We start from the raw sequence: 15,022 nt of genomic DNA, 5'->3' as shown, positions 1-15,022 counted from the left end.
GATAAACTCGATAATGGGCCCATGGAAAGAGAAGTTCAAACGTGGTTTTTGCGTAGATAACCTATAACTACCTTCTGAGAATGGTGTAGAATCTATGATGGTGTTCCTTCATGGCAGGGAGGGACACTGTCGTTCGGTATTATACTACTTGCTCCTGGCCGATCCGTCCGCTCTTTGATAGAATGCTACAATCAACTGTATTTTGGGGGATGACCAGATCCATATATCCAGCCAATCTTAGATGAGCTTTAATCGCGCTGGAGTTCCTCAGCATGATTTAAGCATCCTCCTGCATCCCTAGTCTGGAATTCTTGTATATTGGAAGACAGGCAATAGACTCCCTGCCATTGAATGGCTCATTACTCTTCATTTGCGCCTTGTTAATAATTCCAGAAAAAGGTTCATTGTCTGTCCTCTCGTAGTTTTTTAGGTCCTAATGCCAAGATATGCCATTTTGAGGTACGCCTCTTCCGTAGTATTGTGAATGTAGAGATGTATGGTACGTGTAGGAAGCAAAACCATAACCAAAATTAGCTTTAAAGTGCCTGCCTCAGGTACTAGTATACAGTCGGAATCCGAATTCTTACTAAGGTATGCGAGCTAAACCCTAGAAACAACCCTTAGTATCTTATCAGCCATGCCTGCCAGTTCCACCGTCTTCAATCAATCGCAGCCAAAACAGTTGCAATGGCGTACTCCCCATCATGACTAATTGAAAGCTGCGCAGCACGCTTCGTGACCGGCGGTCGATTCTCGTCATTCCCCTCGACCGTATCTACATGCTGAAAACTGTGTATCACTAGCAGTGGCTTCATTTGCCCTGGAAGCACCAATACCTCAGCATGATGCCATCCAAGGCGCTGCGGATAGACAGCTTTCATTGCTGCTTCTTTAGCGGCAAATCTGGTCATTGTTTAGCGTATCCTCACTGTAGTTTTACTGGTTTGCCTTACCGTCCAGCAACCCAGCTTGACAGTCTCCATAGCTCCCGGTCATAATCGTCCTGTTGACGACTATTCTCATCCGTCCGACATACTGCAGTGTCTAGATCCTTTTTCAACCGTAAGACGTTATCATGCCGCTGTTGAAAAGCGTCACGTTCCGATTCACTGAAGATCCGTTTGCTGAATCGCTCGGCATATTTCGGGTTCTCGCGAGTCAAGATTCGTCTGATTCTGGGAATATGGCAAATGTCGGTACCAACACCGAGAGGGTATGGAAAGGGAATGATATCAGATTTCGGCATTTTGGTAGTGGCCCGATTTAGGATCGGACTGTGGGGCTACGATCTCATTTATCTAATTTATAGGGAGGAGCACAGAACAACTACCCGACTCTTGGCTGGGGTCGGCTTGTTGAATTGCGAAGCCATTCGATAGTAATTCTTTTTGTCAACAGCATTTTCTAAGCTGTTTATTAACCTATCACAATAACTAGATTGCACAACGAACTTCGAAGACCAGATATAGCAAGTCAATCATTTACTGCTGGTTGTTTCTGATGTAGTCAATGGCGTCTTGGACTGTCCACACGGGTTTGGAATTAGCATACGCAACAGAACACAGACACCCAGAGACACTTACCAGTTTTGAGGTGTTCAGCATCTTCCTCTTTAATCTCCATGCCGAACTCCTATTCACCTAGTCAGTAAATCTATAGAGCACGGAAACTATAAAGGAGGGGCGCTGTGGATCTCTAGCCTTACCTCTTCCAATTGCATTATAAGTTCGACTGTGTCAAGAGAATCGGCACCCAGGTCACCCACAAAGCTGGCATCATTCTTGATCTACAGAGGCTCAGTTAAGATTAAGTATCATAACAGATAGGAGGACCCTACCGCCTCTGGCCTTTTGTCAAGTTGGTCTGCAACTACTTTCTTTACTCTCTCCTCGATAGTGGGCATGTTGTATTCAAGATGATCGGGACGTCGAGAAGATTTTTGAAGTGACAAAATTAATCGGGCAACGTGAATTTTCAATATTTACATTCTATCTTGAGAAAGCGTCCCATATTTATATGGGGCAACCCCTCATCGGTTCTCAATCCAGTTAGTCTTCAGCTTAGTTAACTAAAAACTCTCGATTGGTAAACCTCAGCGTCCGGGTATATTTTCCCAACAAACTCTCGGCACATATAAGGCGAAAGACTTGTCGCTGGATCTAAACACGTGGTAGAGAATATCACACCTGCGGGTCTCCAACTACCCTCATGTCTTCGTAAAGACACAATGTCTCATATAATCCCGTCTGTCGTGGAGATGGTGTGCAATATCTTGGATTTGAACGTGACTGTTTTCAGAAACTTTGCTCTTACATTTATTATACAGTGTGGATTCTGCTTTGCAAGTATGCCGAGAAGGCATAGATGGCCCTGTTTATCTTAAGACACCTATGTACCAGGTCTGTTAGATCACGATGTGAATGCGCCTCAGTTTATTCATCTATTCTCTGAGGGGCCCTTCCATTGCATGTTGTTTTCAGAGAACGTTGATGCTACGGTGATTCATGAGTATAGGTGCTTCCCCAGGCAATATTCAGGTATACGCGCTCTACTCGGCAGCACAGCTATCTTTCTTTCTGGGCCATTGAAAATAAGATTGACAATTGCTTATCGCACGAAGGCCGGATATTGATTGTGACCACTAACGCTCCATAAGTATACATATATCTGACGAGGAACTGTGCAGAGCTTTCTTAAACATGTCCATTGAGGGGGGCCGTATGAGACAGCGAAATTTCTTTCAACCCCACCAAAACGAAAACTCGCCCTAAGCGAGGTGCAGGGCAATCTGTTGCAGTAAAGAAAGCGTCTACTGAGGGAGGGTGCGAAAAGATCATGCTGATCCCAGTGGGGGGTTCGTACATCGTTTCCTTCTACGAATTTTGCCAGCTGTATACAAAACATAATAGGGCCTGAGACGGGCGGTGCTGCTTTTGCCCACAGTGGTTCTGGCGGTTCCACACACGATCTTCTCACACCCTTGTACATAGTATGGCTGGGTCACCAAGTGGGTTGTGGAGATGATTTTTTTGATTATTTTATTGTTCAGTAGTGAAGGTCACTGTTTTCCAGGTGTTTCCCGAAACCGCGTCCCGATTGGTTGCTCAATTGTAATTCTATGTCACTGCTTTCGAATTGGTCGCTCGATTCCAACGCCACGTGACTGTGTTTCTATACTGTGAGGGCGTGCGATCCAGGCAAACACGCGCCCAACTTGGCCAAAGGGTTAGATAATTCTCAATAGTAGATTCAGAATACCATACATTGCACCTATATAGTATACTACCGTTACATATACTGATGTACACCTACTCTGTATTCTATATTCTACCACCAGGATCTCTGGGGCCTGAATCCTACTAGTAGCTTAAACTGCTTAAGCTACTTCAATGAGTTCAATGATCGATAGATTCCATCTATCTTTAAATATAGAAACCTTAAGTTGAAATGAGAAATGAATGTCGGAGATCTCTTCAGATACCAAAGACGGAGTACCTACTGGGAAGTAGTCCTGCAATACAAACTCCCCTGAGGAAATCTCCAGATACTTCTACAAGCGAACGAATTGATAGCACTGGTGCGTTCCATCGTGCAATTGCAACCACCTTCGGCCCCACGTGGCCCATCTTATCGTGTCAAACATAAGGTTAACGGGACGGAGTATGATAATAACCAAAGTTAGTAATGCTAGGTATTTCTGACGACTAACCTAGCATAAACTTTATTGCATCTATGTTGGTCTGACAGGTAGACAGGTATCAGTTTAGACTCCGAGCCTATCTGACCTGTACCATGGATCACGGGCTCAGACAGATGTCTCTGTATCTGAGACAAGGACTGTAATTTACAGGATCATGGTTTTTCCGTCGTGTCTCACAAAGGAACGGATCATTGTCATTAGGATTAACAATGAGAATATAGGTATAGGGTATGATTGATGAGTAGGTATGGATTAGCCTGAAGTTCACGTTACTACAATGCGTGAAAGCCCTTAGAGCCTGTAGCACCGAAGCACTCATATCCAAAGCCAGCTTCGCCTTCCTTTGGGTTGATGTGGCGAACTGGCTGGATTGCCGAGTGTATCACATTAACCTGACATAAAGAAGTGGCGTCGTAATCGATGCAAAGAGTAAACCCGTTATGGATGAAAGTGAGGCTTGAAGGACAGAAAATATAATAAAGGAACAAATAGAGCTCATGATCACCGTCGAAGGCTGTCCAGCCTGGCTTGTAGATCGTCATCGGCTGAGCTCCCCCCAGCACCAACTGGTTGGGCAACTCGAGTCTCGCCGACGGCAGTCTTCTGTATGTCGGTTGGCGTCTCACCCAGCTGTTCAAGAGTGAAAGTTAGTATACGCACAGCTCTAATGTAGACGAAGAAGAGAACACGAACCGCCTGGCTGAGATCTACACCTATTTCATCCAAGACTTCCTTGACAATATCTTCGCTATCTTCGTCCTCACCCTCCATTCCAGTTGCTTCGTCAATCGCGTCATCCATCATTTCTTGTCGCTGATCCATAATATCATTTTCTCGTTCAAATTCCATAGCGATTCGTTGCAGCGCGGGAAGGTTCATTTGTCGGTTCATACTACCCAATAGCATTGTGGCGCCTTTCATTGATTGCATCATCTGTTCGTTGCTGCGAACGGTCTGCACAACATCAAGTGAGTAACAGGTACCGCTATTCGTACGCCTTGGGACCATCCTACCTGAATGCGGAGGGAAATCGCTTGAAGTTGCGTTCGCATTTGATAGAATTTCTGGATGTACCTAGACCCAGTAGCTTCCATTAGCTCATGATTGTGGCGTATAGAGTGAGCTCCTTTGGTATGCATACCGTCTCGTCCTGACCAGGTCTTTGGCCTGGATCTTGCAGGCTCCAATCTGACCATTCTTGGCGCTCTTCTTGATGTCTTGCACCAGCTTCTTTTCCTGATTTTCCAGCTTGGTTCTCTCCCGGTCCAATTCGCGCTGTGTCCGGTCAAGAGCCCTTTGATGTTTGCGCAGGCGCTCTGCTGGTGTCATGCGCTTTCCGAATGCCCATTCGATGACCTAGACAATGAACAGCGTAAGCGGGAAAGTCATGACGGCAAATAACAACCCAGAACATACATTCATCTTGGCCAGTCACAAAGATCTCCCGTGCAAAACTGTAAGAAATGAAAACAAAGAGGCTGCGTAGAAGGTACAAATGAAGAGAGCGGGATTGGGGAGGGGAATATCTGATACGATCCGAAGCCGCGCGGTGACATCAAACCTAAGAACTAATACGCCGAACGGGCGGATCCAAACTAATAAAATTACGGGGGCGACAGTCACATGGCGGCGACCAACCCCTTTTGGGACATGGAATTTCCACGCCGTTTTTATGCTCATGTAAGCGGGTCTCCCGACTGACGAAAAAACAAGTTCCGTTTCATCGCATCTTGCCTGACCTTTCGACTTCCATGCACCACGCATCCTTTTCGTCATGAGTCAGGAGTATTTCCCCGGCAACGGCGGTTCCTCTGCTGGTGAGGGTTCGTCAAGGCATCCTCCGCAGCAGGAAGCGTCCGAGTACCCTTTCTTCCCGAACGCCCCGCCCGCGTACATGACCGTTGGAAATGGTTCGACCTCGGAGAGCGCGACGGCCTTGATGGCATCTTTGAACAGAGACTCGGGCTATGGTGACAGTATCGCGAGTGGCAGTTTGAGGGATGGTGATGCGGGTGGCGACTGGAGATCCGATATGATGGTGGATAGACCGACCCCGATACATACTCCAACACTCCCGGGACAGTGGAACCCAGCAGGTTGGTTATTCTGCTCATGGCCGGTATCTTTTGGGGACGTATAATTTTCTAACGTGGATGTGCACCAGCGGAACATGAGCGACAGGTTGTGGCGAGCCATGTTCACCAGCTACTATAGTACGTTTGCGACCTCAAAACAGCGGAATGAAAGTTCTAACCGCTCTATAGCAACTCCAACAGGACGAAGCTCGGACGCGCTATTACACGAACTCTCGATACTTTGAAGGACCTCCAGGAGATGAACCGTCAATGGCCTGCCCACTACCCGTCAGTACGAGATACTGCGGATTCTCCTTCAGACAGACCCGCGTTGCGCCAGGCGCAGTCATTCTTCGACGATGGCGACATTCAACAAGGGGAATTTAGGCCTGGACCTATTAGACGAGCAGCTACGGTATCAAATAGCGACGACCTGGCTGCAGCGGAATCAAGTGCCGCTGCGGAACGTCGGCCAGTGCCAGAACCGAGATTGATAACCCCACAGATAGCGCAAGAATTTTCTATCCTGAAGCTTGACTTGAAGCTAGGTGCTCTGTCTCAAGTGGAGTTAGTACATTCGTTGGAAAAGGCTTCCATTGCGTCTCTTTTGGACGGAAAGATCAGCCAGAGTGTCAAGCACCTTCTCTCGCTGCGTGACAGGATCGAAGATACTTCGAGCAAGGTTTTGATTACTGGTGACCTTAATGCGGGAAAGTCCACTTTCTGTAATGCTCTGCTGCGCCGCAAGGTGCTGCCCGAAGACCAGCAACCTTGCACCAGCATTTTCTGTGAGGTTCTTGATGCGCGGGAGAACAGCGGGGTTGAGGAGGTGCATGCAGTCCACAAGGACGTAGACTACAATCGCAACGATGAGAGCACATACGACGTGTATCCCTTGACTGAGCTCGAGAATATCGTGATCGACAACTCCAAATACATGCAATGCAAAGTCTACGTTAAGGACGTGCGAACCATTGACGAGTCTCTACTGAATAATGGGGTCGTCGATATCGCTCTGATTGATGCCCCTGGCTTGAACTCCGATTCCTTGAAGACAACCGCTGTTTTTGCTCGGCAGGAAGAAATCGATGTTGTTGTGTTTGTCGTTTCCGCTGCCAATCATTTCACGCTCTCAGCCAAGGATTTCATTCACAACGCGGCAAAAGAAAAAGCATACATGTTTATCGTTGTCAACGGATTCGACCAGATTCGCGACAAGCAACGGTGTGAGCGAATGATTCTGGATCAAATCAACAAACTTAGCCCTCGTACGTACAAGGAAGCTGCAGAGCTCGTTCATTTCGTATCAAGCAATGCCGTTCCTGTTGCACCTCCTATGTCCGTGGAAAGTTCTGGTTCCGGTGGTGGCGGGGGCTTCGATTCCGACGGGGATGACGATGATGACGATAGTAAGCCCAAAGGCAAAGGCAAAGACAAAGGGAAGGAGAAACAGAAGATCCAAGATTTCGAAAACCTTGAAAGCTCTTTGCGACGGTTTGTTCTCGAAAAGCGTTCTCGCTCGAAGCTCGCCCCTGCCAGAACTTATCTTCTCAACTTGCTTGGAGATTTGAACTCCCTAGCCTCCGTCAATCGCGACATTGCCCAATCCGAACTCAAGCGTGTCACAGAAGAATTGGCAGAGCTCGAGCCAGCTTACGAAGGCGGCCAGAAGAAGAAAATAGAGCTCGACGTGCAGGTTGAGAAAAATATTGATGATTCATGCGAAGATGTCTACAACCATACGCGATCGACCTTGTCGGACACTATTGCTCGCGTTTCAGAGGCTGATTTGGGTGTTGAATACCCTGGTATCTTCTCTGCATTCCAGTATGCGGAAGATTTGAAGTTAGCCATGCTGGAGCAAATATCCGCCGCAGCTTCAGCTTGCGAGGACTATGCGCGCGTAAAAACAGTAGACGGTGTAGAAGCCATTCAAAAGATTGGTCTTCTTCACGTTGGAGACAAATTTGCACCCTTGAATTTCCGTGCCGATATGATGTTCCGCCGTAGTCGACGCCATACATTTGCCAAACAAGTCGATACGGAAGTTGAACTATTGGATTTCTTCGATATTGCTGGCATTTGGGAGCGGCAAGAGAAGGTGGCTGGAACAGGAATGGCCATGACAGCTGTCACTGTCCTCGGAGGCAGAGTCTTCGGCGGTATTAGCTGGGTTGACAGCGCATTTAGTGCAGCTAAGTTCCTTGGCCCCAACAACTTGCGACGCCTCTTAGTTCCGGGTATTGTCGCGGCTGGTAAGTGTTTAATTCGTACCGGATCCTTGAGCGCAAAACTAACTTGAAACAGCTGCTTTGACCGCTGCATATGTACTTTCTACAATTCCCACTACACTGCCTCCTCGCCTCTCACGCAAGATCGCCGCTGCTCTTGAAGAGAAAGACTACGTACATTCGAACGCTACCCGGATCTCGACTGAAGTCCGGCGGGTTCTCCGTATCCCGGCCAATAATCTCCAGGCCAGTCTCGCCCAGGACATCGAAGACCTCGGAAGACGCAAGCAAGAAGTCAGCAAGACCAAGGTTGAAAGTGAGAATGCAAGCAAGTACTTCTCCAACCTCTTCCGGGAAAGTGGTGAGAACAGAAGGTCTGTAGAGAGTATAGACCTTGATGGCCCGCTGCCGGGTGCAATGGGTGCCCATGAGCCATGAGCTTTGAGCTTTGAGCTTTGAATCTCCCTTGCGTTATATGTACAAAAAGTAATGATTCTGTATGAGTTATCCGGCCGGCTGTGTCTCGAGGGTGCTAATTCTGCTTCGGTTCGCAAATATCCCTATCGTGTACAACAATTATTGTCCATCCATTTTTACCCCTTCGCCTCATTTATTTTTATTTCCCCCTTTTTGTGGAGGTCGTGATTCACGTTGATAGCCCTCCTGTTTACACTTGCATTGGCGTTTGAAGAACTCAGCGTATTGGACTCCCACTGCAATTGATGCTTTTATTTAAACCTGTAGGTAGCCACCTATCTACACAGTTGATTGTTATTGCAGAGAACTTGTCATCTTTCCTGATCGAAAGCATTCTAGAATAAATGATAATAGATGGTATCAACGAGAAATTCCAAGATAGATTCATCCGTAACTCCCAGCAATGACCAGAGACGCCATTTCGATGCTATCTATGCCATGCCAAAACCATCGTTAGGAACGTGAGCATACATCCCAGACAAATGTTTCCGACAAGATCTAAAAAGTATTATCCTCTGCAACCTTGCCTGCATTTCTTGTCCTCCGACCAGACCCCCAACCCACGTTTTCTAGCTCCTTAATTTCGCCCACAATTGGGTCCTGATTAGCAGGTTTCTTATCGACGAGTTTACCTGCCTGATGGAGAAACTTCTCACGCATTGCGACGGCATCCGGATCTTCGTAGTTCAATTGCGTCATTGGAGGCGGTGTTTCAGACTCCTCTTCTTTATTAATACGGTCTCCTTCGAGGAAATCGAATCTTCCGCTGTTCACAAGGGAGGTAATTCCATCTGTGTTGATGCTATCTATCGCACTTCCGCACCCATCCTCGTTTAGAGTATCGATTGAGCTCGCGCGAGAGAAACCTTTATGTTCGTTAGAGCGGACGGAGGCATGAGAGGGCGCTCTTCCAAGAAGTGGTTTTCTGCGCCTTGAACGAGGGCGGTCGCCGTTCTCTCCTGCGTCTGATGCGGAGCGCGAGTTCGCTGCTCGTGCCTGCTGGAGGAATCCGCTCAGCGTTGTTTCGATTGCTGAGAGGGAGGTTGGATGTATTGCTTGTTCTGAGGATGGGCGTTTTCGTGGTGATACGTATGGTGTGTGTTGTTGGCTTGGTTCTTTTGTGGGGGATTCCCGTATGGTGGGTTCTTTTTGTAGGATTCCGGAGTTTTCTTGTAGGGGTGTTAAATGGCGCGAAGGAACTTGGTCTGTTTCCTTTGATGTTTGTTTAATGAGTTTGTTGGTCTGGGGGTGATCTGGGTGGGTCTGAGACTTGGTTGCGTTATTGCGTTTGTTAAGCTCCTGGGACTGTTCCCTCTGATCCGGGAGAGAATCAGCTCGCTTTTCCGAGTCTCGACTACTCTGTGAGGTTGGCTTGCGAATCAAAAAAGGTTCGAATGGCTGTTTCTGTGCTTTTTGAATGGAGGTCCATAACCAATCGACGGTGACTGCGGGAACGTTCCATTCATGCGTATGCCGGAGCTTCTCTTGATTTGCAGAACTAGGATCATTACATAACAAGACAGATGCACTTGGTGTCAGGTATTCATTATAGGTTGCACCTGGAATTATCAGTTCACGAAGAAGCCCTAGCAATGTAGTTCGAACTTACCAATCAGACCTACGAGTTTTGATAGATGTAGAAGGTCGATACGAGAAACCCCTGTAGAGCAGATTTTCATGCTGTCGAGCCCTACTCTGGTTAGTCTGCACATTTATACGTGAACAAGGAATAGGGACTTACCAGGTATAGGGAAACGAGGAATTGGGGTGTTTGCGATGTGTGACTCTGGCGGTACTAGAGTCTTGGCATCAAGGCATCTTTCCAACCACATATCGGTTACAACTTCACATTCGAATGCTAGGTCATCGGTGGATGGAACCTGGGCTCGAGGCATTTTGTAGGGAACAATCGTGTAGAGACCATGGCCTCTCTTAGGAATGTCTGGCCGAGAGAATTCACTCAATGAGCCGACCAACTGGGCTCCATTGAACGAAAGGTGTTGGCGGAGGACATTCGTCTGTATCTTGGTCAGATGCAAGAATCAAAACGATTGCGCATACAAACATACCTGTTTTGATGAGAATCCATGGATGAAGAAGTAACAACCGTCTAAAAAGCCATCGCGGTGGCTAGCCGCCTCTGAAACTTGTTGGCGAGGCCTCTGGAGCTTATCAACATTGCTTTGCTCCTGGGGTTCGGCAAAGGTAGTTTCACTAGCAAACGACTTGGCTTCTTGGACCATAGATGCGCGTTTGGCGAGTAACTGGCTATCATCTTTCTGCTGACTTCCTCTGGACCCGGTGCCTACGATGTCACCCCAGATCCCTTCGTTCTGGTCTACCAATTTGGCACTTGCGATGCGGCGCAACTTTCTAGGGCGAGGATTCGACGAGCCCTCGCTACCCAGATCTTTCTCCCGAGCAGCGGGCAGTGCGCGATTCCAGGCCCCCGCACCCTGCTGCTCTTCCGGCACAAGCGGGTGATACAATGTCTCCTCCAGAACCATTCCACGCTCTATACTGTCTGTGAACCATTTCACAGTAATGACCTTGATGTTCCATTGCGTCGCAAATTTATACTTCTGGCTCTCCGTATCTCGTGCGACAAGATGGGTGACTTGTTTCGTAAGATCTTTCCTAAATTCTGCTCCATGTGCAACAGCTGTGTCTTGGATATAGTTTCGGAATGCCACTAAGGGAAAAAAGTCTTAGTATGCATCGAGATGGCGTAAGAATTGTGCGCTTCCACTTACTATCCTCGAAGCCGGTTATACATATGCACAATCCGGCGAACGTCGGGAATTTGTATTGTTCTTCCAGACCTCGGACATCTGTATCCTCTCCCTGCATCCATGATTGGCGGACCGCTTCTACCCACTCCGGCTTAAGAACAGTGACATCTGCTCGTTCTCGTGCGACAAATTTGTATTTCGCAGTATTGATCTCGCCAACAATTAGATGCGTAACATCGGAGGTTAGGTCAAGTTTGAGAGTCGCTCCCATCTGGTGTGCGATTGTAGCCAATTCAGTCTAGTTCCGAGGGACGTTGTCAGTTTTCGCGACCATTTACTGATACGAATATGGGAAGCAAAGTGAGAGCATCAAAGATCTTTGTGAAAAATACACTAACCCGCTGTTCTGGTAGAATGGACGTGAAGCACAAGACCACCCCCGCAAGAGGATGCTCCTTGTCTGCGATATTATTAGTATAATGTCATATCGCCATAATATGAAGTGAACCTTATACGTACTTGAAGCACCTTTCTCTGCCATGCTTCATGATTGGCAGCGCATAAAAACAGCCTTAATCATTAATGGATTGATTTGATACTTCCGATGCCGCATTGGCGCGTTTTCGTGATGCGCTATCACGTGATTCAAGTACTTTATAGAAGGGCTAAACACACTGTACATGCATAGGTGTAAACTTGTGCTTTCTAAGCCAGAAAGTCTTCTTATTAGCAATTCAGACTATAGTAGCTGTTCTTAGCAACTGTTCTTTGTTTCTCTGATGTTGCTTTTGGCATCTTGGAATAACAGTGAGGTAATGAACGTGCCCTGTGTGATAGCCCTTATCGGGATCACGTGTGATATGCAGCGCGTCTCATTGTAGAACGCGGGTCGCGAAAGTCCTCAATCAATAGTATTGATTTCATAAAGTGATGTGCCACTGAATCATATTTCTCCAGTTTGCGTTCTTTGTATGTGTCTAACAGGAGTCTGGTCTTAATTCATCAAGTAATTTTACATGGTGCAAAATTGACATTGCAGGTTGCATGCAGATACTCGACTGCCTGACAAGCGCCGGAAGGGACCGTAATGTTCAAGAAAGCTGTACAAGACCATTCAGGAGGATCTGCTAAACCCCTTCAGTCCAGCCTTCTTCGCAGCAATGGGATTCAACCACCGAAACCACCGCCGCAGTCAGTAGGGGTCAAACGAAAAATCGAAATGGCCAATGCTGGGGGATCTGCACTAGGATCTTTGCACAGCGCTGTATACTTTGATGAGAATGATTTCGATGATGATCTTGATTTGGATAGCGAGGAGCCAGAGCCGTTTATACCACCGCCAAAAATTGTGAGGCCGAGCAACGAGCGACAGATCCCATTTCAAAGTACAAATTCAATTACCTTGGCGACGCACACGAACAAGCCGCCTCAAGTGTCGACGCCTGCGATGAAGAATGAAGACTTCGAGATAAAGTACCCCGAGTTGCCTTTAAGTCCTGATGATCCGGTACCATCCAGCAGCATACCAGTTCCTTGGTCATCCTCACCACCATCTCACTTTCAGAAGCCTACCAGTTCTCGAACTCTACCGTGGCTTAAGAAAGAGGAGCCGGTGCCAGCACCAGCCATACAGTACAAGAAGCCAGAAACGCCTGCGCGTCCAAAGTCGACTGCCATATGGAACAAATCAGCAAGCGCAATCAAGGAGGAACAGAAGGAACTACGGCGACAGAATAAGAATCAGAAGACCGATTCTGTGCAACACCGCCCACGTCCTAAGATGGCGTCCTTATTCCTTAGTGATGAGCAGAAACACGTACTTAATGCCGTTGTTGAGCAAGGGAAGAGTATATTCTTCACCGGTTCCGCCGGAACTGGAAAATCCGTTCTCATGAGAGAAATTATTAAGAAACTTCGCGACAAGTACAGGAGAGAACCTGACAGAGTGGCAGTGACTGCTTCAACAGGTCTTGCCGCTTGTAACATCGAGGGTGTTACCCTCCACAGCTTTGCAGGGATAGGATTGGGCAAAGAGCCTGTTCCTGAGCTTGTTAAGAAGGTCACAATTTGCACCATGCCCTGTAGAAAGGTACACTTATTGACACATCACAGGTCAAGAAAAATCCCAAAGGCCGGAATCGTTGGCTACGTACAAAGGTTCTGATTATTGATGAAGTATCTATGGTTGACGGGGATCTCTTCGATAAGCTCGAGGAGCTTGCTCGAAAGATTAGAAACAATGGCCGTCCTTTCGGCGGTATTCAGCTTGTCGTTACAGGCGACTTCTTTCAATTGCCTCCGGTCCCTGATGGCAGCACTCGAGAGGCAAAATTTGCATTTTCTGCTGCTACCTGGAACACCTCTATACAACACACAATCCTCTTGACCACTGTTTTCCGTCAAGCAGATCCTGATTTCGCCAACATGCTCAATGAAATGAGACTTGGAAAGCTCAGTCCGCGTACAATTGATACCTTCAAACAACTATCACGGCCACTTGACTTTCATGATTCTCTTGAAGCTACGGAGCTGTAAGGTCATCCCATTAGAAGACTACACGGGAACTAACATGGAATCACTTAGGTTCCCAACACGTCAAGAAGTAGAGTATGCAAACAGTGCAAGAATGCAAAGATTGTCCGGTGAAGTGATGACTTTCAATGCCGCAGATTCGGGCACAATTCAAGACGTACAGTATCGTGAGAAACTGCTGACCAACTGCATGGCTCCACAAGTAATTCACCTCAAAAAAGGAGCACAAGTCATGCTCATTAAAAATATGGAAGATACGCTCGTCAATGGATCAATTGGACGAGTGGTAGCATTTATGGATGAGGCAACATTCGATTTCTATCGTGAGAATGAAAGCGACTTCGCTGGTGACCAGGGGGCCCAAAGCGATGAAGAGATGATGAATCGCTCCCGCAAGAAACTAAAGTCTCTTGCTCACAAAGAAGGGGGTGTCGTAGTGAGCAAAAAATGGCCTCTTGTCTGTTTTGTACAGCCGGATGGAACCGAAAGACACCTGCTTTGCCAACCAGAAACATGGAAGATCGAGCTTCCCAACGGAGAGGTTCAGGCTCAGCGTGCACAGGTTCCATTGATTCTGGCATGGGCTCTGTCTATTCACAAGGCTCAGGGTCAGACGTTGCAGCGAGTTAAAGTCGACCTTGGACGGGTTTTCGAAAAAGGTCAGGCCTACGTTGCTCTGAGTCGTGCAACCTCCAAGGAAGGCCTTCAAGTCACACGGTTCGATGCACGAAAGGTCATGGTGCATCCCAAAGTCACCGAGTTTTACTCTAAACTCACCAGTATCACTGAGGTGCTCAAGCCGAAAGGCGGGCAACGGACTATTCCTGGTCATTACCCTGAAGACGACTTTGAAGATGATTATTTAGACTATCTATAAGGGTAAGAGATTTCACCCGCCGCACACATAACACTTCTATTATTACCTTCTTCATCATCGCTATTCTATATCTACATATTGTTTAAAAGCTCATATCCTTCACGGGGAAGCATGTAAAACGATACCATTGTGGTTTTAAGTTTGATTACTGTTGATATCATGTGAGAGATGAAAGTCACATATACTAGCGCATGCACAATGACAGTTGAATTGAGACCAATCATATTGCTCACTAACCCTCCCTAGTTAGTAGTACTGCAAATCCCATTGAAGTATCCATAGTAACCTTGACCATAAGATTAAACATCCAATTCAATTGGAGGATCAAAACTTACCGACAGGAGGGCCTCGCCTCGTGGTAAGATTTGAAATATACCGAACTAAAGTAGGAACCTTGT

At 47.1% G+C, this 15,022-nt stretch overlaps 6 protein-coding genes across 6 annotated transcripts; 2 read left to right on the top strand and 4 right to left on the bottom strand.

The window, feature by feature from the left end:
* Positions 1–659: 659 nt before the first annotated feature.
* ANOM_003931 (holo-ACP synthase) lies at positions 660–1,246 on the bottom strand (the record flags this gene model as incomplete). The annotated part of the gene is made up of 2 exons (XM_015549188.1): positions 660–903; positions 954–1,246. 2 exons carry the CDS (start codon positions 1,244–1,246, stop codon positions 660–662), a joined length of 537 nt encoding a protein of 178 aa, XP_015408275.1.
* Positions 1,247–1,481: 235 nt separating this feature from the next.
* On the bottom strand, positions 1,482–1,903 carry ANOM_003930 (acyl carrier protein; the record flags this gene model as incomplete). Its single annotated transcript, XM_015549187.1, has 4 exons — positions 1,482–1,522; positions 1,584–1,632; positions 1,706–1,786; positions 1,838–1,903. 4 exons carry the CDS (start codon positions 1,901–1,903, stop codon positions 1,482–1,484), a joined length of 237 nt encoding a protein of 78 aa, XP_015408272.1.
* A 1,982-nt stretch (positions 1,904–3,885) lies between these two features.
* ANOM_003929 (ESCRT-III subunit protein DID4) lies at positions 3,886–5,203 on the bottom strand (the record flags this gene model as incomplete). Its single annotated transcript, XM_015549186.1, has 5 exons — positions 3,886–4,330; positions 4,394–4,654; positions 4,714–4,774; positions 4,842–5,056; positions 5,117–5,203. Coding segments are annotated over 5 exons (681 nt in total), but the record flags the coding sequence as incomplete, so codon positions are not given.
* A 271-nt stretch (positions 5,204–5,474) lies between these two features.
* On the top strand, positions 5,475–8,444 carry ANOM_003928 (mitofusin; the record flags this gene model as incomplete). Its single annotated transcript, XM_015549185.1, has 4 exons — positions 5,475–5,796; positions 5,865–5,913; positions 5,965–8,030; positions 8,083–8,444. 4 exons carry the CDS (start codon positions 5,475–5,477, stop codon positions 8,442–8,444), a joined length of 2,799 nt encoding a protein of 932 aa, XP_015408253.1.
* A 537-nt stretch (positions 8,445–8,981) lies between these two features.
* Positions 8,982–11,756, bottom strand: ANOM_003927 (BRCT domain protein; the record flags this gene model as incomplete). Its single annotated transcript, XM_015549184.1, has 7 exons — positions 8,982–10,042; positions 10,093–10,173; positions 10,225–10,501; positions 10,553–11,175; positions 11,237–11,513; positions 11,614–11,675; positions 11,735–11,756. The coding sequence occupies 7 exons, from the start codon at positions 11,754–11,756 to the stop codon at positions 8,982–8,984; spliced, it is 2,403 nt and encodes an 800-aa protein (XP_015408256.1).
* Positions 11,757–12,302: 546 nt separating this feature from the next.
* ANOM_003926 (DEAD/DEAH box helicase) lies at positions 12,303–14,624 on the top strand (the record flags this gene model as incomplete). Its single annotated transcript, XM_015549183.1, has 3 exons — positions 12,303–13,274; positions 13,328–13,746; positions 13,799–14,624. The coding sequence occupies 3 exons, from the start codon at positions 12,303–12,305 to the stop codon at positions 14,622–14,624; spliced, it is 2,217 nt and encodes a 738-aa protein (XP_015408257.1).
* Positions 14,625–15,022: the final 398 nt, after the last annotated feature.

This window comes from Aspergillus nomiae (genome assembly GCF_001204775.2).
Source record: "Aspergillus nomiae NRRL 13137 chromosome Unknown contig00084, whole genome shotgun sequence".
NCBI classification, from domain to species: domain Eukaryota; kingdom Fungi; phylum Ascomycota; class Eurotiomycetes; order Eurotiales; family Aspergillaceae; genus Aspergillus; species Aspergillus nomiae.
The sequence above is the reverse complement of the archived record's forward strand: the minus strand, read 5'-3'. Positions and strand labels throughout refer to the sequence as shown.